The sequence below is a fragment of the Xenopus laevis genome, chromosome 1L, assembly GCF_017654675.1.
Source record: "Xenopus laevis strain J_2021 chromosome 1L, Xenopus_laevis_v10.1, whole genome shotgun sequence".
Lineage (NCBI taxonomy): Eukaryota > Metazoa > Chordata > Amphibia > Anura > Pipidae > Xenopus > Xenopus laevis.
Genome location: NC_054371.1, coordinates 140436184 through 140461188, shown reverse-complemented (window position 1 = coordinate 140461188; position 25005 = coordinate 140436184). Strand labels below are relative to the sequence as shown.

At 36.7% G+C, this 25005-nt stretch overlaps 1 protein-coding gene across 2 annotated transcripts in view; it reads right to left on the bottom strand.

The window, feature by feature from the left end:
- The window catches only part of mamdc2.L (MAM domain containing 2 L homeolog), a 49361-nt gene extending 25647 nt beyond the window's left edge, over positions 1-23714 (bottom strand). The window contains exons 1-2 of one of the 2 annotated variants that reach the window (XM_018254036.2): positions 23551-23714; positions 18523-18636 (exon numbers count right to left, since the gene is read on the bottom strand). In XM_018254036.2, the coding sequence (XP_018109525.1) occupies positions 18523-18636; positions 23551-23590 (154 nt within the window). In that variant the 5' untranslated portion in view covers positions 23591-23714. 2 annotated transcript variants of the gene reach the window in all.
- Positions 23715-25005: the final 1291 nt, after the last annotated feature.

Below are 25005 nucleotides of genomic sequence, written 5' to 3'. Positions count from 1 at the left end.
TTTAAAAATTTAAATTTGATCTAAATTGAGAAATAATTTACTGTATCTCCAGGACAATCAATGTTTTTGGAAATGGAGTTTAAGGTAGCCCAATCTAATCCTCACTAAACTACGAACAACTCCTACAGTTACAGAGCAAGTCCATAATACTTCACACAGCAAGCTACTTGTACATTCTCTTATCTTTATCTCCACTCTCTGTGACAATTTACTTTCTTTATTCTGTAGAAGTACATTACAGTAATAGGCTAATGTATGTCTAAGTACTTTGGGCAACTGTGTATTGCCCCTCTGGTCAGCAGAAAAGCAATTTTGATGTAACATACCAATTTTCAAGTAACATACCAGAAATAGATATGTGTCCCTCCCCATGCGGGCTTTCAGTCTGTTGCAGCTGTTTCCTATACTGATACTGCAATAGTAGTTATCCAAAAGGGATCACCAGAAAGGCAGCTACCACAAATTATACGGATAAGTAAAATTGCAAGTTAGAATCCATGTGGTTCAAATTATTTTATGGAAAGAGTTATTCATGTGATATCAGATCCAAGCAGCTACTGTTGCCATTTGCAGTAATATAAGCAGTTGTTGAAGGTGTCTATGTACATCTAGCATTCTCGGCTGGTAACCTTACAAGACAAGCATTCGTCACTATTTTAGGGCAGTATGTAAAGTATATTGTTTCAGATAATCCCAGGGTCAAATAAGACAAATATCATTGTAAAATGTATAATGCCAAACTGGTGGTGAAAATTCGCACATCTCTTGGTGTTTGATAAGCCAAAGATCTGTAATAGATGATGTTGTCTAGCTGAACATTAAAGTTAATACAAGGGGGAAAAAACTTAAAAAAACTCCCCCAGGCCACTGCCAGACACTTGAAGCTAAATCCAGAAGCAGAGCTGAGTCGGAGAGGGGATACCCATATCTTCTGCAATTGAGGATTTGCAAAGTGCACTACACATGTGCTGATCAAAGGGGGTACGTTCAGAGGTCCAGTGTCTAGGGCACCACCTGACCAAAATTTCTTTCCAGTGGATTATAATGCAATAGGAGATTTATGGGAGGTAATAAGAAAGGATTTAACCAAGAACACTGTCATCTTAGGCCAGTCTAAAATTGCAAACTGAACCAGTAACTCCATATTAGAAAGCAATGGGGGGAAGCTGGCATATATATTGCTTCAACTGGAGCATTTTCAATAGGCAGTTATTCTTTATACTGTGTATATATCTACTTTTCTAAAAGAAAACTGCTACTATTTGAAAGAAATAATAACTTCTACGTGTGTGTGTATATCCTATCCTCGCTATTTCAAGAGGTGACGTTGAACTGGGTGGAGGGCAGGCCCGGACTGGCAATCTGTAGGTTCTGGCAAATGCCAGAGGGGCTGCTGTATAGTTCCATAGAAAGTTACCATATAGTGGGCTTGTAGGAGGCTGTTTTGGGCTGGTAGGGGGCTGTTTGGGCCTCTGTGTACTTGGAATGGCAGGTCCTATTTTGACGCCCAGTCCAGGCCTGGTGGAGGGTTACATTCTCCGGAGGTTAAAATGTCTTTTGGGACTCTACCTGCATCCAAGTTCATCCAAGCTCAAAGTCCACTCTTGTGACAATGAGGGCAAGACCCATGACACAGGACTGTAAAAAAGGTTCACAGAATGGTTCAACTGAAAAGTAAAACTAGCATTAGAAAGTCTATTAAATGAATAGTGAATGTTCAATCAAAAGTTAATAGTGCCATTACTACAAATAGAGAATATCTCTGCTTTAAAAAAGGAGCAATGTTACTCCATCCATATACAGACACACACACTACAGGTTTTAATGAAGTGTTCATCACAAAGGTCATCAAACTCCCACCCTTAATTTGCAACTGATCTCAAACTAAAGGTGCCCCTACACCAGTGGTCCCCAACCAGTAGCTCTTGAGCAACATGTTGCTCTCCAACCCCTTGGATGTTGCTCCCAGTGGCCTCAAAGCAGGAGCTTATTTTTCCAGGCTCAGAAGAAAGTTTTGGCTGCATAAAAACTAGGTGTACTGCCAAACAGAGCCTCAATGTTGACAATCCACATAGGGGCTACAAAATGGCCAATCACAACACTTATTTGGCACCCCAAGAACATTTTTCATGCTAGTGTTGCTCCCTAACTCCTTTTACTTCTGAATGTTGCTCGCAAGTTCAAAAGGCTAGGCATCCGTGCCCTACACAAATGGTATCTGTGCCTGCCATCAGTAGTCCCTAGGCCCCCTGTACTGGTGCAGTAACTGTAAAGTTCTGTAGTGTGGTTGTATTTGACAATGCTAGATCAGGTTTCTGGCTCCTTGACAGGGATCACTGATTTGAAAAAGCCAGTCAGATGACTAGCAAAACATCTTCAAGAGAAAAAAAATTCAGCAAGTCGAGTTGGTTTGACAATACTATAGATATACCATTACCTGGATAAATGAAACCTTCGCAGACAAGGCCAGTTGCTTTTAATGTTTCTTCTACTGGCTGTGATCAATGTCCAGAAGCAAGAAACTGGATCTGATGCTGCTGAATAAGGTGGCTGCCATATTATATTATAGCTCTATTAGTAAATCTAGCTCTAAAGAGAAGAATTTAACATGCCACGGTGTATATTTGTATGTATAATCAAATCATTTATTAACTTCCAAATAAGTTTCTTTGTGTTTCATATTCTTCAAGATAGTAAATGCCATTATTTTACGATTTTAAGTATTTATTCAGCTGAAACCATGTTGATATGCATTACACAGTGGTAGATAATATATGCTATAAAAGTAGAATTTAAAGAAAAATATTAAAAATAGCGTTGAAATTGTATAGGCATTCACTGAAAATGCCTTTTCATAATCTTGCAATCGGCTAACTAAGGAAACTGTGCTTTGAGAAGAGTGGGTCACACCAGCTAGAGCTCCTGATAAAGATTTTCCAGGAGTTGATTTTACTTCTCCCTCACATGTTATGTTTCTTGAATATTCTGAATTGACATAATATCAATGTTTTATTACGTATCTTAATCTTATAGCTCAAAAAAAGATGAACATAAGAGTAAGGGAAATGTTATGTCAAGATAGATGTTGTGCCAAGTGTAATATTTTTATTTTATACATATTTATATGAAGAGCTTTGAGTTGTAATCCCTAGCAAATGTCTGCAAGAAAAAAAGACAAATTCCTCAGCCCAATGTAAATAGATTTGGTAGCATATGCTCCTGAACTAAATATATCCCTATATCTTTCTATATTAGTTTACATACATAAATATTTTACATAGTGTGAATGACAATCTCTGTATAGTGATGCATCACACATAGGAGCTGTCTAAATAAAAGATAATAATAATAATAATAAAATAAATTATAGACATTTATACATTTAAATTCAACCCTTACCATACAAAATGTATTAAAGTATATTTTAAAGGATAACTGAAGATATGTATTGTGTCTATAAAATTATGTATAATGCCCGTGATTAAATATAAACTTAATGGTATATTGTAGGCAACATTTGTTTAGTTAGGTTTTTATTAAATATTATTAATATTTAATATTGTCAAATGTGTAAATATTCTTTTCTGTGAAAAGAGCAATTTTGTTTAGGGTGAGAATAGACTAGGAGATTGGTCAACTATGATTAATCTCCTCTAGATGGGGTGCATATGTTTCCCCAGTGGCTAACATGCAAATTGCTGTAGGGGAAGCATTCACAGCGCCATTACTTTCTGGGAAGATTAGTTGCCCCGCCTAGAGGAGATTAATTGCGGAGGGACTAATCTCCTGTCTGTCTTCACCTTCATAGTATAGATCTAGCTACACACAGGATAAGTTTGTTTTTGTTTTGAGAGAGCAATCACCCTATATTTGAAAGGCTTATTTACATTTACAGCTGATATTTTTTGAGATAGCTGGCATTTCACAAAATGTAAAATGTAGAAGATATTAGAAAGCTTAACTGAGCCATTTCACAAATAGATACATACATAAATGTATGAGGCCAGAACCTCAAATACTAAGGCACCCAAACTGAGGGGAAGTCCTTCCTTGGCTGGGGAGTTTAGCCCATTAAGGTGAGATAAGGGAGAATTCATATTTCAACTCCTAAAAACACATGAAAGCTAATCTTAAATGTCAGGTTATGGAAGGAGGTGAAGCTTATTTGTGCCTTAGACACAACTGAAACTACGGCTGAATAGTATGACACCAATATACAGTAGTTTGGTATCTCTAACTTAGTTATGACCCTGATCAAAATTTGAACCTAGAAGAAGGGCTTGAACTGAAAAAATTGAACAACCTCTGCTCTAATGCACTCAACAAGTAGCAGATCTTTACATGTATGGGTAGCTAAAGTGTTGAAAATTTTTTGAAGCAATCGTTTAACATAGTATAGTACAGTAGATTGCATAAAAATGAAGGCAGTACTTAATCGTTGACAGATATTCTCAAAGACATATCTAGAAAGCTCAGGATTACATCAAAATATCTACAGGCATCAGAATTATTGTGCCCCCAGCTCTTCAGAAAGTGACTGAGCAAACATGACCTACATGGAAAGTTAGGAAGGAATAGGACTCTGCTCTCATAATTGTATAACCAAAGTTTGGTAATGCTTATCACGTTTAGAAAGGTTGTGCTCTGGACAGAAGAGCTAAAAGTAAAGTTTCTAGCCATCTGTTAGAAACTCCTTACTAACTGTAAACCTATAGAACTGAAAACTAAAAGTTTTCAGGTTAGAATGAATACAGTTGCACAGCTCATTAATAAATGAATGCATGTTCTAGTTTTGTGATCCAAGCAAAGTCCCAAAGAGCTGTATGAAAAATGCAAGTGCGAAAAAGGCCTAAAACATATGGATCAATATCTGGACTGCTCATCTTGCTCTCAATGACTCTAAGGCAAATTCTACAATATAAAGTACTTGAGAATAATTCAGCGCAAAGTGAGATTATCTGACTTGAAACTGAATTCAGATTTTATTATGCAGCAAAAAAACATTCACAACCGAATGGCTTGTAAAGAAGAAATAAAGAGCCAATGCCAAAATGCTATGGGTGAATTAAAATGGGCTGCATATGCAAGAAACTCTCAATCTTTGCACATTTCAAGTATCTTGTTTAGTGTTGTAGGGTCAAATTTTGCTTTAGCTACCATGGAAATAAACAGTGATTGCCTAAGCCCAATGCTTAAAAGCTGGGTACAGATGACCTGATCTACCTGTTTGTTTGGAAACCTTATGGGCAGTTTATTACATGTCCTAATATAGCTGCTAGTTAAAGCATGTTTACAACTCACCTGATGAATGTAAATATGGTCTGAAACTATTTACAAACATGCCCAAAAGTTATCAGAAATCAGTTTTTGAAACACTGAAACATGCCTTATAGCTACATGAACCATTAAAAAGCACTTGGCCTGCATAGCTTTATTTGTCTTCTTCCAGGAAGCGAGTAACAAAGAAATATACATGAAATAAGCAATAGCTTAAATAATTGATGGTTTTGACATATTCGCATGAATACTTTGCACTATGCTCATGCAAGTAACGTAAAAGTCAGTTTCTTTTGTCATTCACCTACACGTGACATTCCACATGAACATTTGGCTCTTTGGTCACCAATAAGATCATGGAGGGGTCAGTTCAATGCTGTAGGCCACATACCATATACAGTATTCTGCCATCTGGGCACTTCAGCCAACATAACTGGGCAAAGTAGATTTGATTTAATTCACAGGCATTTCGGTTTAGCTAATTACTGCTTTTGTATGGGCATCTTCTGCCAAGATTACGCCTTCAGTATGGCTGTTATTTTTCCAGTCAACAATCATCTGTTGCAAGAAAAACACAAGCAGTTTAGTCTGCCTGCCTGACCATAAGCCAGTGCCTATTTATCAAAATGCATAGGACAGAGTGGCCTATTATTTTAATTCCAAAAGGATATCTGGAATTACTTGGGATGCACTGAATCCACTATTTTGTATTCAGCCGAACCCCCAAATCCTTCACGAAAGATTTGGCCGAATACCGAACCGATTCTGAATCCTAATTTGCATATGCAAATTAGGGATGGGAAAGGGAAACATCTTTTACTTCCTTGTTTTGTGACAAAAAGTCACGCAATTTCCCTCCCCGCCACTAATTTACATATGCAGATTCAGTTCGGCAGAGCAGAAGGATTCGGCCGAATCCGAATCCTACTGAAAAAGGCCGAATCCCGAACCGAATCCTGGATTCGGTGCATCCCTAGCAGTTACATTCTAATAATCACTGCCTCCTAGGAAGTATATCCACCCCATGTAGTAATGTGATAAAACACTATACATTTATATATATAGACCTATTTTCAATTAGTCTCCATTATTTATTTTTTATAGTTGTTTAATTATTTGCCTCCATCTTCTACCTTTTTCCGACTTTCAACTTCTAAAAAACGAATGCTCTATAAGACTAAATATTTATTGTTACTGTTGCTTTTTATTACTCTTCTTTCTATCCAAGCCCTCTCATATTCATATTCCAATCTCCCATTTAAATCAAATGGCCCTAGCAACCATGCACTGATTTAAATAAGAGACTGGAAACTGGAGAGCTGCTAAATAAAAAGCTAAACAACTCAAAAAACATTAAAAACAAAAACCAAATGCAAATTGTTTCAGAATATGAGTCTCTACATCATAATAAAAGTTAACTGAAAGGTGAACAATCCCTTCAATGTTGGGGAAAAGCTTCCATTATCTCTCCAGCATTAGGCCTTGTAGCCTTAGTCAAATCATAACTTTGTATCCAGTTTACATACATTCATATAAATGACAAAGGAGTTCAAATGTTGCAGAATTCCTGCCTATAGTGTTCAAATTGAAACTTCAGTAACAAGATTTTATCTCAAGCTCATTTATGATGAAGCCCTTTGTTTTATGCCCTATGTTTTATGTTGTAATCCCTTCCTCGTTCTTTTCATTTAACAGTATGCCAGTGAAAGAAACTAAAGGTGCCATTTAGTATGCTGTATTTTTAGCAAATTAAAATATGATTTTTCCTGTTCAGTTCTAAAAGTAATCATGTAATATAATACATGTTGGCAGGAAGAAGATGGTTGTATTTCTCCTCTATTTTACTGGCCAGAAGTGCTTCTCAGCAGGGCAAGCAGTGACTGTGATTTATAACCACTGAATGCCTGGTCTCAAGAACTTTATGTATCCTGAACTGAAACAAATTATTAGGAGGAAAAAAGTTCTCATAAATACACTGTTGCCCACAACATGCACATGAAAGGATACATCAGTTCCAAAAGCCCATGTGTGCACAGGAACATAAAATCATGCCATTTTCATTAAACCAGGAATTGCACCAGATTATGTAATATAAAATACAAAAGTTTGCTACAGCAATCAGTTAGCAGGAAGCATTTCTTGGTCACCTGTCTGAAAGCATAAATCTTTTTGGTCAATGTGGGTTATTCCACCTAGGCAATCCTTGTGTCTTTTATTACAAATGTCTTTAAAAACCCACCTTTATTGACTTTCCATGTGACAAACCTGATCAATGCTCATTATGTCCAGACTCTCTGCTGTTAAGATGATCAAGTGCATATACAGTAAATGCTATTTGTATATGATTTCCACAATGATATATACTGGTACGATGCTAACAGTTTCTTTTTCTAAAAACATATACAGTAATACAATGTGTATTCATGTTTGCGTATGTTTTCTCTCAGTGTCGTGTGTCACAGTCTGACACACAATACAGTATTGCTATCTCTGTTTCCAAAGCTGTGTACTGTAGTCCTGATTAATGAAAACAAGATGAGTATATTAAATCATCTGGGGTACATTTGGTAACCACATGTACCACATGAACAAACTCCAACTCTGTAATAAATAACAGATAAAAGCTTTTACATTGATGGGCATATTTTTAGACTGCAGCATGTAACCAGACAAAATTTCAATGGCTTTCACCTCTACTGGTCTATTTGATCCATGCTTTTTTAGAGTACAGCACTTGGTTTAGCCCTAGCAACCTACTATCTGCAATCTGATTATACTGTTCTTTATATAAGCAATCTCAGAAAATGTAGTAACACCCATACAGATGCACAGGTACACTGCTAGCCTACTGTGTGCCAATGCGGTGCAATTCATAAGAAGGTCAAAACAAATCTCCACTGTCGCCATTTGTTAAAATAAAAATACTTGCTTATGCTGGAATTACTTTAGGGGGGTTATTTATTAAAGTTCATTTTTTTCTGCTCAGGGTTTTTGGGCAGAAACGTAAAGTTTTTGTGGAAAAAAAACTTGAATTTTCCAAGATTATATCTATTAAATATATATTTATTATACCCTGATGCTGCAAAAAGCCTGCATCTCAAACCTATCGAGGTCAGGTAAAGTCAATGGCAATTTGAAGATATCACAGTCTGCGCTGGATTTAGCCCGATAATCCGAAAAATTCAGGGTTTTCGGGTGGTCCTCTGAAAAAATCAAGCAATTTGGAAGTAAAGTCCAAAAAAATACTACAAATTTATTTTAATGATAAATAAAAAAAAATTAGATAAAATCGGATTTTAGTAAATAACTTAACAGTTTAGAATGTGTAAAGCAGAAGCTAAGATTGGCTACCATCTTTACATAGGTTCAAAAATGTAGTAAGGGGTTCCCCCCACCCAAACTTTGCACAGTACTGCTGCAATATACACTTATGGGTTAAATAATGGGATGCTGCCTTTTCTAACCCAAATTAAATACATTTAAATGTAGCATGGTTATACATCTTTCCTCCATGCCTTAAAACTCTTATTGTTAATTGATAATGAGTTTTTATTTAGTCCAACGATCTCCTGAAGCAAAAAGAAAACACATTCTCTACAAGTAAAGCTGCCTATCTTTCTGTATAGCTTGTGGTTTCAGTCATAACGGCAGGATTAACTTTTAAAAATGGCATTTTTGTGGTTTTTAAATGATGTTTTGTCTCTATGCAGCCTAGAATTTAAACTGCTGTCTGGATGCAGGCTCCAATGACTAGCAATCAGAAAGCATACTAATCTTGAAGCTACATAGTTTACAATGACTACTATTTTTTTTTACCTTCTATTCAATCTCTATCCATCTTTCACTCTGTCTTTACACCACTGTGTGGTTACAAGTCAGTGAACTGCCACATAGCAGTTTAAATTTTAACCTACACCAATAAGTAAAATGCATTGCATCAAAAGTTTTTTTAAGGTGAATTTCTTATTTCATGCAATGAAATTAAAAAAATGTACTATAATTTTTATGTGTTGTACTACTGTAAATGACTTCTGACTTGTATACTAGTATACTGCAGAGGCTGAAGTATATGTAAAATACAAGGTGAGCACCTAGATGAAACTAGATCCTTGTTCTGCTTCTCTGCCTTTTTTCAGCAGCGCATTTACCATTTTGTCTCTGAGTCTGAGCAAAACATCTAGCAAAACATTTGCTTCTCTGACGAACTGGAAAGTTTTCATAAAAGACAGAAGCCTTCTGTGTTCTCCTGCAGGTTCATCATTTGCCCTGTTTCACTGATTTCTTTCTCTTGTGCTTTCACCCACAGTCCCAGACATTCAGGCAGGTGAATTTCTACTGTCAGTATATAACAATCATTTTTGCCACTACATTGTCTGGTCTCTAATTGAGAGCTGCATCTCTTACATAATTAAGGTTTCCTGGCCAGGTGAATGGTCAGAAAAGCTTCTATAAACTGATCAATAACTAGAGAGCTAAGGGGGTTTATAAAGCACATTTTCTAAAAGTACTAACTACAGGTAAGGTATCCATTAACCTGTACAGTATGGGGTTATTTATCAAAGGTCAAATTTTAGAGTTTTGTATACCTTGAATGAACTCACAACTTGAATGGTTTCTAATTTAAAAAAAACTGGAATGGACAAAAACTTAAATCAGCGAGTTTGGGGTAAATAACCCAAATACTTGAATTGATTGAGTTTTCGGCAGGAAAAAACTAAAACAAGACCCTCCGAAAAAAACTTGAACGTCATGAAGGCTATTAACATCTTCAAATGACCTCGACAGGTTTTAGATGGTGTATTTTCAAATTCAAGCTATTTCCAGGGTTGGGGTATAATAATATAGTTTTTAAAATGAAAATGTGAATTTTGACCATAAAATAGGACCAAAACAATAAACTTTAAAATGCGAATTTTTGTAAAAACACAACTCGATCCTTAATAAATAACCCCCAATATGGTGAGATATTCCAAGGTAAGAAATACAGGTATATATATATATATATAGTTTGCCTCTTTACATGTTATTGTTTAAACATCTTATTATTCAAGGCTTATTGTCTGATTACAAAATATGCATGGCTAAACATAACTTTAGCCATGCTTCTATTCTGCAATTTGGCTTTACAAAGGAAACTTGCTAATTTTGTAACCTTATGTAACCTCACAAGTCTATTTTCAGTAAGTATTAACAGCATTTACTGGAAAAAATAAGAGCTAGCATGTTACCATGCATTCAAAAGTCTTTACTGTACTCAGGACAGCAGTAAAATTAATGGCTTGTGCTCATAAAAAAATCCATTACTGCTGTAATATTATGTATCCATGGTGGGTTCTTTACTCCAGTAAATTTACCCTCCTAGGCCAACAGCTCAGCAGAGCAACATGATTCTTTGTATCCCAAGATAAGTTTCAGCAATATGGAGATGCAAGATAGAAATAGTGTGAGTATATTTAAAGAGGCTGTCTTTGAGATCTTGGTAACACAGGTATTAAAGGGGACCCGTCACCCAAAGAAATTATTCAAAATCCTATTTTATCACATTAGTCAAGCAAAATGAACTTTAATTACACTATATAAATTATTTGAATCTTATTTCCTTCAGTCTGGGATTTCAAAATTATAGCAAGCAGGCAGCAGCCATTTTGTGCACATTGTTATTAAGGCAAGCCTTGTATCATCTCAGAATCTTGTTTGTGCACCAGAATGGGGGACCCAATGTCCATTTCCATGCCCTGGATACACAATTAAATGGAAATGGAAATGGAAATGGAAAAGTGAAAGTAATTGTCTGCCCCGCCTCTATGCCATTGGCATAGAGGAGGGGCAGACAATATTTGATTGACAGCGGAGATTTTTAAATGAGCTTACAGCAGCTATGAATGCTTTAATAAAAAAATAGAAATTGGATTTCATGTTTAATTTGAAAAGGACTTTTATTATACAGATTTTTGTGTCTTGGTGACAGGTCCACTTTAAGTAATTGTGCATACTGTACAAAAGCAATTAATGAGCCAGTATATCTTCAAATTTGCCTTTGGTATTGTGGTCACTACATTAGAATATATATACTGAAACAGAATCATGATATTTCTCATAAGAAGGTGATGCATTTGCTCCGGACATTCTCTCAAAATTCACACCAAAACATAAATGACTTTCACATGAAAGGCCAAATTGCATATTATTGTTCAGCTGCACATTATACAGTATATATATATATATATATATATATATATATATATATATCATATAAATGTCACAATACAAGGTTGATTAATAATTAATACAGATAATTAATACATGGCAGCACAGAAACCAGTGCAATTAGCATCAGAATGTAATAATCAGCCCTGAAGCATCATCTTATATTACAGACCAACCTCATTTTCTGCTGGATAATTTGTGACAACCCCTAAGATTAGCTTCTCAACAGCTGCTCAGAGTCCACTGAGTATGTGAGTGTCTCAGACACTTTCCAAAATAGCGACCCTCAGTGACAAGTTTGAAGTCCTGGATTATTGTTGCTATTGAGAAGCTGAAATTTTAGGCTGGTGCAATAAGTTCAATATATAAAATATGGCATTTTTAGGCTATAGTTCTCCTTTAAGACCACTATAACATCTAAAGAGGGCATTTGACTGACCACATCTTATTTAGTGATCAGATTTAATCACATTTTGATCTCTTAAACTGAAATGATAATTTGTCAGACAAAACACATGACTTTGTCAACTAAATAACTTACAAAAATGTTAAGAGATTCCATTTACATTAAAGGAAAACTATACCCCCCAAACAATGTAGGTCTCTATTAAAAGATACTGAGTAAAACAGCTCATGTGTAAAACCCTGCTTCATGTAAATGAACCATTATCATAATAATATACTTTTTTAGTAGTATGTGCCATTGGGTAATCATAAATAGAAAATTGCCATTTTAAAAAATAAGGGCCGCCCCCTGAGATCGTACGATTCACTGTGCACACATACAAACCACATGTAAGGTCACATGAGCCAATTAACAGACAGAGTTCTGCCTTTTGCTTCCTCACTTCTTCCTGTTACAGTTAGGGGCAGATTCACTAACTTCGAGTGAAGGATTCGAATGAAAAAAATTCGAATTTCGAAGTATTTTTTGGGTACTTCGACCATCGAATTGGTTAAATTTGTTCGAATTCGAACGAAATCGAATGATTCGAAGTAAAAATCGTTCGACTATTCGACCATTCGATAGTCGAAGTACTTTCCCTTTAAAAAAAACTTCGACCCCCTACTTCGGCAGATAAAACCTACCGAAGTCAATGTTAGCCTATGGGGAAGGTCCCCATAGGCTTGCTAAACTTTTTTTGATCGAAGGATTTTCCTTCGATCGTTGGATTAAAATCCTTCGAATCGTTCGATTCGAAGGATTTAATCGTTCGATCGAACGAAAAATCCTTCGATCGATCGAACGAACGTTTAGCGCTAAATCCTTCGCCTTCGATATTCGAAGTCGAAGGATTTCAATTCGAGGGTCGAATTTCGAAGTATTTTTTACTTCGAAATTCGACCCTTAGTGAATCGGCCCCTTAGTGTTGTAGTATTTCTGGTCAGGTGATCTCTGAGGCAGCACAGATAGAGTCACGAAATGGTGGTTCAAGGCAAGAGATGTAAAAGGGCAATATTTATGTAAATATATATTCCATTTTGGTAAGATTCTTTAATATGTCATTCAATTTGATATAAACTATCTGTTGCTTAAGTATTCATTTTGGGGGTATAGTTTTCCTTTAAACAGCCAGTCTGACTTCCTCCCAGTACTGCAGCGCCCTATCGAGTATCATAAGCATGCAGGTCCAGACTGGGATTTAAAGGAACTGTTCAGTGTGAAAATAAAAATTGTGTGAATAGATAGGCTGTGCAAAATAAAAAATGTTTCTAATATAGTTAGTTAGCCAAATATGTAATATATACAGAACCCAGAGATTGCCAGTCCGGGCCTGTAGGCAAGTGCTGGAGAATAACACAGGTTGGCTTCAGCCAGCATCCCCAGTAATGTACAAGTACTTTCTTTAACCCAAAGGCAGCAGCAGAATAGACAGCAGCAAGGATAGGAGCATTAACAAAAGCACAGGAAACCTATTCCCAAACAATGCTTCACACAAACAAAAATCACCTCACGAAGAGCATGTTTTTTTAGTAAAGACCGGTTCCTTACCATCCTTACAGGATAAATCTGCTGTATAAGTTGGTAACAGTTCGAAATGTATTTGTGTATTGTGCTTATTCTCTACCTATTTATTATGTATATTAATACATTTCATATTTAATATTCAGCTTGTAAACAAAAGAATGACCAAAAATAACTCGGCCCCATCATACAATCTTTTTATGGCCCCAAATTCCAGGAAGATTACCTGTTTCTAAAACAAATATAAAAATTGCCCATCTGTCAGGGACCACTGGCCCGATTAAGGATTTGCAAGATCTGGTGCCCATGACAGAATTCACTATCATTGTGCATGTTACAGTATTTGGGAATGCTCAAAGCTTTACTATATGTCAATTTTATTTCATTTTAATGCCATAAAGCAATTCTTGAAAATATTTTCCAAAGACAGTGCTCTTGATGGAATAACATGAAATCCAAGAAGCTGCTGCAGAGACACAAGACTTAAAAGTGCATTCAGCCAGTTAGTGTGAGTGCAACACATGACAATTTTATGGCTACAAAAAAGAAACAAAGAAACCGTCACTATATTTTTTGGTTTTAGAATAAACAAAGATAATAAAAGAGAATCTAGTTGGTCTGTGTTAGACTAACACAGAAAATGCTGCATAGTACCAATTAATAATTGTTTTGGGAGCTATTTAGTGATCATTACACTTAGTTCCTGTTTCATGGAAAAATTTGGGCTTTTGCATTTTCGTAGTAATGTGACCTTATGCTTTTCTGTTTATGGTTCCATTGGCTTTTTGCTGAGCTTTACAGTAGCTTCTTTGGAGTTCCTGGCAAGTCTTTGGCACTTTCAAGCACATAGGGGTTGAGGGGGATGGATCATAGATGGGCATAGTGCTAATAGATCTAGGGTGTTCCGACGTCACCCATTTAGGGGTAGTGGTAAGAACCCCTAAACTGTTTTTTTTTTTAATCATCAAAAAATAAATACAAAGTAAGAAATCCAGCAGCACACTCTGATTGAGGCAAAAATCTGTAGTGTTTTATTAGCCCATATATGAACAAAAAAAGGAGCAACGTTTCGGGCTATACTGGACCCTTTATCAAGCCTAATGTAATTACTTTCACCAAACAGTTATATACAATATCATGGGGGTTGTAGTCATCATATAGTATTGTATATAACTGTTTGGTGAAAGTAATCACATGTGTGCTGCTAGATTTTTTACTTTGGATGCTAAGTTGACCCAAAAAGCAGGCGAGGGTCTTCCAGTTCAGTGAAACCTACACAGGTTTAATGAAGGTAGAGCACTCCTAATTACCATTACAAATAATAAATACAAGCTTGGGACTCTCCCTGGGCCTAATGGGCATAAAATGGTTATGCTACCCAAATTAACATTTATTCTTTTGCCATCCCCTCCTTCCACATAATCTTTTTTTTTTTTTAATAAAACTAAATGTTAGAAATTGCTTATATTTTAACGTTAATTGGCCTGTTTGGGAACTAAGGTTGCCACCTGACCAGTTTTCCCTTAAGCAGTCCAGTTCAACACCACCTGCCCAGGTTTGCTGCTCTAAAACCCAGACGAGTTACTATGCTGCAAGCTCCAATCACTTTTGCAGACACGCTGAATACAAATATACAGCATAAGACTGCCCCCAATGTAAGCAAAACACCACTGCTACACCTACGTAATGTTGTGGTCCCACCCAAGTAATGACATTGGGATATAAAGGTATAACCGGTACAGGAATAGTAACCGTTATCCATTGTAATCTGCGTTCTGCAGGCCCGAACAGTCTGATTCACCCGATATCGCCCAACCGTTAGTGGGCATATCGGGTTAAGATATGGTTATTTGCGTTATTCTGCTAAGAAAGTGAGCCCGCCCCAAAAGATGTATTAGACCTACCTGTCAATCAAAATCTGACCCAGCCCTCAACATAAAGAGTGAAAGGTTGTGGAGAGAGAGATACTAAAGAATAACTTGATTATTTAAAGGGGCAATATACTCCCAACACCGGTTCAATTAGGGTTTAGGTATTGTGCTGAAGATACTTTTTCCTATTATTTATGGGTTATATTATACAGTATAGTTTACTGTTTTATGATGACCGCCTTGCTTCTCCTTTCATGTGTGATGAATTGTAACCTGTGATCAGAAACAGCGGGATTATAAAAGTGTAATGAACAGCAACCTACCCTAACTAATTAAAGGGGCAGTATGTCCCCAATTTCACCTTTCACCATTTTTTAAATATGCATGTTTTTGTTATTCCTTTCTCTAAACAAAAGTCCCATTCTACTTCCTGTTTTTATATATACATACAGTACATACATACAATAGATGTTGGGTTTGTGGTCATTTTGCTCACATCTGCTACATGAGCCTGGGTTTGGTAGAAGCCAGGAGAATGTCATCTGCCTGAATGGATACGGCTGATTTTACAGTTGAATAGAAGAGCAATGGTCTGGGATGATGTTACACTGGTTTTGGCAAGGACCCTTGGTTTATGAAAAGCAATTCTTAAAAGGGTTGTTCTCCTTCCGTTTTTTTCCATTCAGTTGGTTTCAGTTCTTCTAATATTGAAGCATAAATCTAATTTTTCACCTTTCTAAAGCAGCTCCGGGGTGGGGTCGCCGACTCTCTAAACTGTTCTAAATTGATACATTTAGTTGATACATTTGTTATCTTTGTCTCTGCTGAGCAGAATCCCAGAGTTTCATTAAAGGCATCTTTTGATACAATAGTTGCTAATACTGCAGAGATGCTTCTGAGAAATTAATCAACTAATGTTGTAAAATTGTAACCTGAATTACTGAGCTGCAAGTCTAAAACAGCAGAAACGGGAAAAAATAAAAAATGGAAAGCAATTGAAAAAAGTCTTTATTTCTGGAGAATAATCTGAAAACGACTCAACTGAAAAAGTGGAAGTTGAACAACCCCTTTAAAAGTTGCAGAGGACGAAAGCATTCAATTCTGTCCTACTTTGTGGCAACACCATGATAGTACCCTATGCATAATTCAAGGACTTTACAGAGTCAGTTTGTAGAGAAGTAGTTAAAGGTTATAACAGCAAAGGGAGGACCCATCTCCTACGAATACAGCTGGTTTTAGAATGAAATGTCGGACAGGTAGGTATCGGGATCTTTTTGGCCTTAAAGTGTACATACCAGAGCTAAAGAGCTTTAACCTCTGCATAATTCAAGAGCAACCCTCATTTCAATGTTTTGTAACCTGCATGAGACCTGTGAATGTGTGCTTTTATCCATTGTGAATAGGATCACCGATTAAAGAGCAGGTATATATAATTTTCCCCTTCAAGTGACAGCCATTTACAGGCAGCAGGTAAGATAAATAAAAAAGAGATGATCAGTGCAGGTCTATACTACAGTTGTTATTGGCTAATAACAGCTGCCTGCAAGAAAATGCAGACACTGAGACAGAGTAGCATTCAATATACACATTGCAACAGCCAACGCTTGTGAGACTGCCAGATTGTTGTAACTTCTAAGCAGGTCTTTGAAAATGTACTAACCATGCAAAGAAGTCTCAGTTTATTGTGGGCAGTACATTCTAATCCCATTCATTTTGGTTGATAGTATCTCAAAAAAATAGAATTACTCGCAGTAATCATTTAAAATCATATTTAGTAGAAGTCAGAGCAGTGTAGATTGATATGATTTTAAGTGCTGTATCCTCAGCATCATTCTAAAATGTTCTTGGTATCCTCATAAATAAATAGCAAGATATAAATGTACAGTATATTATCAGAAACAGGGGCCTCGTTTATTTATGCTGCAGGCATGAGAGCAAGAACACTATGGGGTGCGAAATCATGGCCCTTAAAGGGCAAGTCAACCCCAAAATATAAAAGAAAACATAATTTTAAACAACTTCCAATATACATGCAATCAAAATTGTCAGTGCTTTTTAATATTAAAAGCAACATTTGCTTGACTCCTGCTTGTTACATTTTAAACAATGCTAAAAAAAATAAGTCTTCGTTCTCCAGCAAAGACAGGTCTGTTAATCAGCTGCCTTTTCTTACATTGTATCAACAGTCTGAGCCACCAGGACAGAGAATAGACAGGGACAGACAAACACTGCTTTCACTAGTAATACATATACAAATAACTTAAAATTCCTAGAAACATTGTAATGAATGTCTATTGCAAAGTTGCTTAGCATTATGTTTTCTTTTATTAGGGAAAACAATTTTGGGGGGGTTGGCATTCCCTTTAATGCTCATTCAGGCACTTTGCTGCACTGTGTACCTTGCACCAGATTTAAAATCCACTGTATGGTGCACAACACAGCACTGGCATACGTAATGCAAGGCTCCTTTGTACATTGCACCTGCTGGTGCAATCTAAATTGTATGTCTGAGTGAGCCCTCATATGTTTAAGAACCCAGTTTGTACATGAGAAAGCACAGCATTGTTCAAGAGCCAGAACCCAGAGTAAGGAGAGACTGACAAATGGTGCTTTCATCTGTAGTTACATGTACAAATACTGTAACTTTAAAGCAATTGAAAATGTGTAAATAACAGATATTGGGAAGCTAAATATTATTTTTCGGCAAAATGTGATTTTGGGGTTTATAGCCTCCTTTAATTAATTAAACATAAAAAAAGACATTGCTGAAATTTGAATCAGTGTAATCTGAGGATGGCTTTCAAAAACTCATACATCAGACGGACAGAATGTTAAATCCAAAAATGTATCAATGTAAGTAGTATAGACTTTCAATTGATTCTTCAGGTGAAACTTACAGCCTGTAGGGTAAACACTGCTATACAAGGTTACAGGTCACATTCATAGAGGTTGCCACTGAAATAAAGAGCAAGTTATCCATGTCAAATAGCAACTGTTTAGCTTGGTTACCTATGGCCCTCCAAATATAATTGAAACACAAATACCAGCAACCCCCTGCAGACATTGTCTGGTTTAACTGAACGATTCTAAACAGGAAAGATTCTAAACAGGAACATTGTTGTTGTTAAGGGCTCTTGTATAATGAAGTTTATACTTTGTTGCAAGGGCAAGTGTAAAGCAGAACAGACATCGAGCTCTCACCTTCAATGTTTACTGTCCACTGGAGAAACGGGAAGGCTGAGGTGTAGGCACATGTGCTGTTCTCAAAGGTGCAGGATCCAGGCGAAATCTCACCCCCTTCAGCCAACCACACAGCTGCCGACAAAAAGAAAGTTTAGATGCTTACAGCTGCTAACCTAAATGGAAATTTTAGTTTGCATGAAGGAAAATAAGTAAAGTGAACTAAAGGGATGCCAAAAAACTTATAAAAGTTTACTTACCCCCACTGTTTGTCACAGTGGGCCTCTAATACCAGAACAGAACCGCATAGTTATTAAGCTCAATGTTTAGATTTCCAATTCCGCCATGTAATGTGCATTTTTAAACTATTAGGATCATAAAGCAGTTCCATCCACTGTAACACAAATTGTACTACTAACATATAAAGGCTCTACTGAGAGTTGGTTATATTCGCAGCGGAGTGATTTATTACACTACAGTACAGAATCACATCCTGCTCTTCCTTAGAGAGGAAGATATACATAAATGTATATAATACACAAAAGCCATGAATATCCTGTAAATTATATCCTTATAAACGGTGAGTTCTGATCTCATCAGTTATAAACGGTGAGTTCTGATGTCATTTCTGTCACATGACTCATTGAAATTTGTGTATTATAATAAATAAAGTACCCCCAGTTGTAAAATATGAGGATATTATAAGTTACCTCGGAGTTCCATGACCTATATAAAAACACTCTGCCTTCGGCCTCGTGTTTTTATATGGTCATGAAACTCCTCGGTAACTTATAATATCCCTATATTTTACAAAAGGGGCTACTTTATTCACTATATAATACACAAGAGCCATGAATATCCTGTAAATTATATCCTCATAAATGGTGCTTAGTGATGTCATTGGTTATAATCAGAGCTTAGTAATGTCATATGACTCGCTGAAACTTGTGTATTATATTACAAGTCACCTCGTAGTTCCATGAAATGTATATGGTCATGGAACAAGAGGGGGTACTTTATTCACTATATAATACACAAACGCCATGAATATCTTGTAAATTATATCCTTATAAACGGTGAGTTCTGATGTCATCAGTTATAAACTGTGAGTTCTGATGTCATTTCTGTCACATGACTCACTGAAATTTGTGTATTATAATAAATAAAGTACCCCTAGTTGCAAAATATGAGGATATTAGAAGTTACCTTGGACTTCCATGACCTGTATAAAAACACTCAGGGGCACATTTACTAAGGGTCAAATATCGAGGGTTAATAAACCCTCGAATTCGACCCTCGAAGTAAAATCCTTCGACTTCGAATATCGAAGTCGAAGGATTTACCGCAAATCCTACAATCGAATGATGAAATCCTTCGAATCGAACGATTCGAAAGATTTTAATCCATCGATCGAAGGATAATCCTTCAATCAAAAAAACCTTAGAAAAGTAATGGGAAAGGTCCCAATAGGCTAACATTGTACCTCGGTAGGTTTAAACTAGCGAAGTATGTAGTTGAAGTTTTTTTTAAAGAGACAATATTTCGACTTTCAAATGGTCGAATAGTCGAAAGATTTTTAGTTTGAATCGTTCGAATCGAAGTCGAAGGTCGTAGTAGCCTATTCGATGGTCGAAGTACCCAAAAAAATAATTCAAAATTTGAAGTTTTTCGGTGTTTAAAACAGTGTTTTTATATGGTCATGAAACTCCTCGGTAACTTATAATATCCTTATAATTTACAAGAGGGGGTACTTTATTCACTATATAAACCCCACATCTGTCAGGGGAGCTTGGTGTCTAGCCACTGTGAGGGAAAGTAAGACTAAAGTATTCTCTCCTTCAAACTAACACACCACTCTGGCTTTTCACAGCTAAAATAGCAGTAAGCCAAGCTAGATAAAGCAGATTGGAAGATGTTAATGCAATATGGTCACAAATGGATTACCAAACTGCATAGATCATATGACTAGGTGGAAGTTTGGTGTTGTACAGAACCTTGAGTCATCAGTCAGTCAACTGGGAAGTTTTACCAGACATGGCTTTGTATAAAGAATATTTATTATGCCTGTCAACTGGTACTTGCTAGCCTTGGATATACAATATTTCTATGACAAGAAACTAATACAAACTAATACAAACTATGTATGTTCATTAGGAGTAGTTGGCAACTCTTACCAATAAAGTAACCCATTGTATCTAATCTGAGATTCACTTTCAAGAGTTGACCTATAATAGACTGATCTCTGCTAACTGTTTGCACTAGGGCAAATTTACCAAGAGGTGTGTGTATATATATATATATATATATATATATATATATATATATATATAAGCCCTACTATGTATATTTAATAAACATAGGACCCCTTTGACTACTGGTGGTTGCACATCTGTTTCCACAGCTGAAAACCTGGTAATTTCTTAGTGATCAAGAATGTATGTCTATTCTCAGTCTCACATTATAACGTATTCATTGATAGGCAGCTTAGGCACAACCACTGGCAAATGAAGCACAGAAAATACTGAAAAATAAATAACCCTGAAAAGAAGCAATATTTAACCATTTAGATACCTTGTCAAATAGTACACATAAACACAAACTCACACTTCAATTTACTGGTGGCAATGGCAATGGCATACACATTTTATTGGTGACATTTTTGATCAGGGATAAAATATAGGAAAAACACTCGAATAAGCAGTGATCATATTTTCCCATTATAGCCAAAGTTATATGGCCAAATCTTGGGATAATTGCTCTAAAACACGGGGGTCCATGTTTGAGACCAATTTGCCTTCAAGGGGTGGTTCACCTTTAAGTTAACTTTTGAAATGTTATAGAATGGTCAGTTCTCAGCAAATTTTCAATTAATCTTCACTAATTTTTGTTTATAGTTTCTTAATAATTTGCCTTCTTCTTCTGACTCTTTCCAACGTTTAAAATGGGGGTCACTGACCCTATTTAAAAAACAAATGCTCTGTAAGGCTACATGTATTGTTTTTGCTACTTTTTATTACTTATGCTTCTATCTAGGCCCTCTCCTATTCATATGCCAGTCTCTGATTCAAATCAATGCATCGTTGCTAGGGTCATTTGAACTCTAGCAAGTAGATTTCTAAAATTGCAAACCGGAGAGCCACTGCATAAAAAGCTAAATAACTCAAAAACCACAAATAATAAAAAATGAAAACCAATTGCACATTGCATTCCAGGGCCTTCCAGATCCCACCAACAGTAGAAAGTTGCCAGTAGGAGTTATAGTTCACCAACACCATAAGCGCTGCTGGTAGCCCTGATATAGATTATAATCTAAACTGAAATGTGTTGGCTCACAAAAACTGCCATGTATTTCAAGTATGAAGGCAACGTTATTTGAATGCACAGAGCATTCCTTCACTACTTTTGCACTGTGGGGATGCCATAGTGCTTTGCTCAGCTGCAATGAGCCTAGAAAACATAGAAACACAAAAATAATATAATTTGATATCATCATATGAACAATATCAGGTTTAAGTCAGCCAACCAAGTAATTATGTTGCTCTTACTCACAGCCATGCAAGAAATAGGATAGCTTCTCCTATTCACATGCATGCAAAAATACAAATGTTCAGAAATGGGATGCTCTGTGCACACTGAGATGCATTTATACCTTACTGTCTAAGGGAGAATGGAAGATACATACAGTTGCTTCCACCAAAGCTGCCAGAGAAACCACAGAAGATGCCACATAAAGCTCTTCTCTCAGAAAACCTTGGACTTGTTTCTCACACTAATCTTGGATGTTGGATAAGATAAAAGTGATATATCTCAGGGCCAAGTTGGAATGGGGAGTCTATGGTTTGATGTTCTTGTTTGCCTTGCAGAACTGTACCAAAACTGCCCCCTTGTTACATGGGCAAAGCACAGGTACATCATAGACAGGACACCTCTCTGGCACTTTCCTTATTTTAATACATTTAAAAAATGATATGAATACCATGTATTTTCTCTCACTCTCTCATTTATCTGATACAGAATTCCTGTTTTTTTTTAATTTTTAAAATCAGTTCCATATTTCCAAAACAGGATTTCTACTCAAATGACTAATAAAGAGGAATAAAAACCCAAGAGTTATTTCCACATAAAATGCAATTGGAAAGAAAGCATAGAGCATTTAATTGTCTCCAGTAATAGGCTGTTGCTGCAGTGCAGGATTAACCTCTCCTTAGCGGAGGGAAGGATTTATACATATATCGGTCTGATGCACAATTTCCAGAAATTCCAAACTCATGAACTAAGAAGGGAAACCTTTCTGGCCAGTCCTTCCTTTATCCCAGAACAATAGGCATGTGTTCAATGGCTTTTTTATTGTCTGTTACCTATGAACACCTTCCAAAATAAAACAGAAGATGTAATACTTGGAGTTCTGCAAAAGAAGATGAATCAAATGAATGGCTGCGTGTATAGTGGGGATAGTGTCATTATACACATTATTTCATGTATCTTTGCAGCATTCTGGCAGCAGATGTGTTAATAAAAACTCCTTCCTTTTAGGTACAATCTGATCTCTTTTAACTGATGAAAACTTCACTGCCTGAGAGACTATAGTTGGAGTTCTGCAAAAGAAGATGAATCAAATGAATGGCTGCGTGTATAGCGGGGACTGTAATTATACACATTATTTCATGTATCTTTGCAGCATTCTGGCAGCAGATGTGTTAATTAAAACTCCTTCCTTTTAGATACAATCTGATTTCTTTTAACTGATGAAAACGACACTGCAAGAGAGACTATGATTAAAAAGGGCACGGTTTCCCTGCCTGCTGCCCAGTGCAGCAACACCACTGACTCTGCTTCATTTTCTATTGTATTTCTGAGGTAAAACTTTTCTGGTTAAGGTAACAGCACTTTTCTGCCCCCCCCCCCCCCATATAAGCGGTCAGTTGGTTCAGTCCACCGTGAAACTCTGTACTTTACGTGAAAACGGCTCACCTGAAGTTGGCTTGGAGAGGTGCCCACCTATTGCCAACTTTACCAACTACACCCCCACCCAAGCCGTGTAGTACCTACCTCCCAGAGACAACAACAGGACCCAGTGAGAGAGCATCATGGCCGCGCTGCTGTGAGGAGCTGCCACTGGGAGTACCGGGCAGGCAGCACTGAAAACCTTCGGGCTGTGCTCCTGGATGGATAGGGGATGGAGCACAGCTGTCCCCCGTCGTGGGGGCGGACGGGGGGGAGAGAGAGGGATGGCTGCAGGTCACAGACAGATCACAAGGGGAGGAGAGACGAGAGTTCTCAGCTGCCTCTGTTTCCAGGCAAGTAAGAGGGATACAGGAACCTGGCACTCTCATCTGTAAAGATGTCACATATGAGACATACCCACTGCTGTGCCCCAAACCTGACAACTGCCTCTTTCACTTTCTCACAGGTTCTCAAAGATTTCCCCTTATTAGTGCTTGATATTTAGTGGTGTAATAAATGCAATGTAAATATTTATCTACTTTACTATCTGCCTTCTAGATTTGTTTGCAAACATTTGCCAAGTTTTTTTTCCAAGGGAATTTACCCTTTAAATTGTTTTGCACTGTCAGAGAAACAACTTTCCAATACGCATTGATTAAATATTGTCTTTTAATGTTTTGAAGTTGTTTGTCCAGGAAGTTCTAACTGACAAGGGGTATTTGTTTATGCCTTTCTGGGGTCCGGTTCCAGCTCTTGAACAGTAGAACCCCCATTTTACGTTTTCCAGGGGACCAGAAAAAAATGATGTAAAATCCAGGAAAATGTAAAATCAGGGAAAGGTATTATGCATAATATATAGGTGGGACCACAAAACAATGTAAAATGAGGGAAAACTTAAAATCAGGGGATGTAAAATTGAGGTTTCACTGTAGCAGAAGTCAAGCCTGCTCCAAGGTAGTGCAAAGAATATAAAGAGGTAAAATAATAACATGAAAAATAATGTTAAATTTAGTGGCTTTGAAATCCATGCAACAAAATAGTTTTTGGGGCTGGACCTCCCCTTTAAGATAATCTACTCTAGATCAAGCTTTTTTTTCATTCCTCCTGACCTGATCGACATTGTCAGGACACGGCTAACGTGTTGTTTTCTCCCCCTGAAGCTACCTGTCTGTAAAGCAAATTCCTCTGCTGAAGGAGCATGTTATGTTTCCAGTCTGTTGCACGATGGGGCCCCTAATACGTACACAGCTTTTTATTGTAAACATAAATGGGAATGCCAGAAGGAAAAAAAAACGTTTTACTTTTGAATCGTGTTTGCGGTTATGTAATAATTTTGAGAAAATGCTAAATTTTTAGGGTCTGATTGGCCTCTGTAAATAAGATGGTACCTTTTTTGTTGAGCCTCTATGCAATGTTTGTAATTTTTGTAATTTTTATTATGTAAGTTACTTTATTACAAATGTACACACTTGAATATTTTGCAATAGGATAACTAACATTACATTGTAAAATTCAGTGCTTCTCTCTTAATTTTGCCTATTACTTTGTGTTAAAGGGATG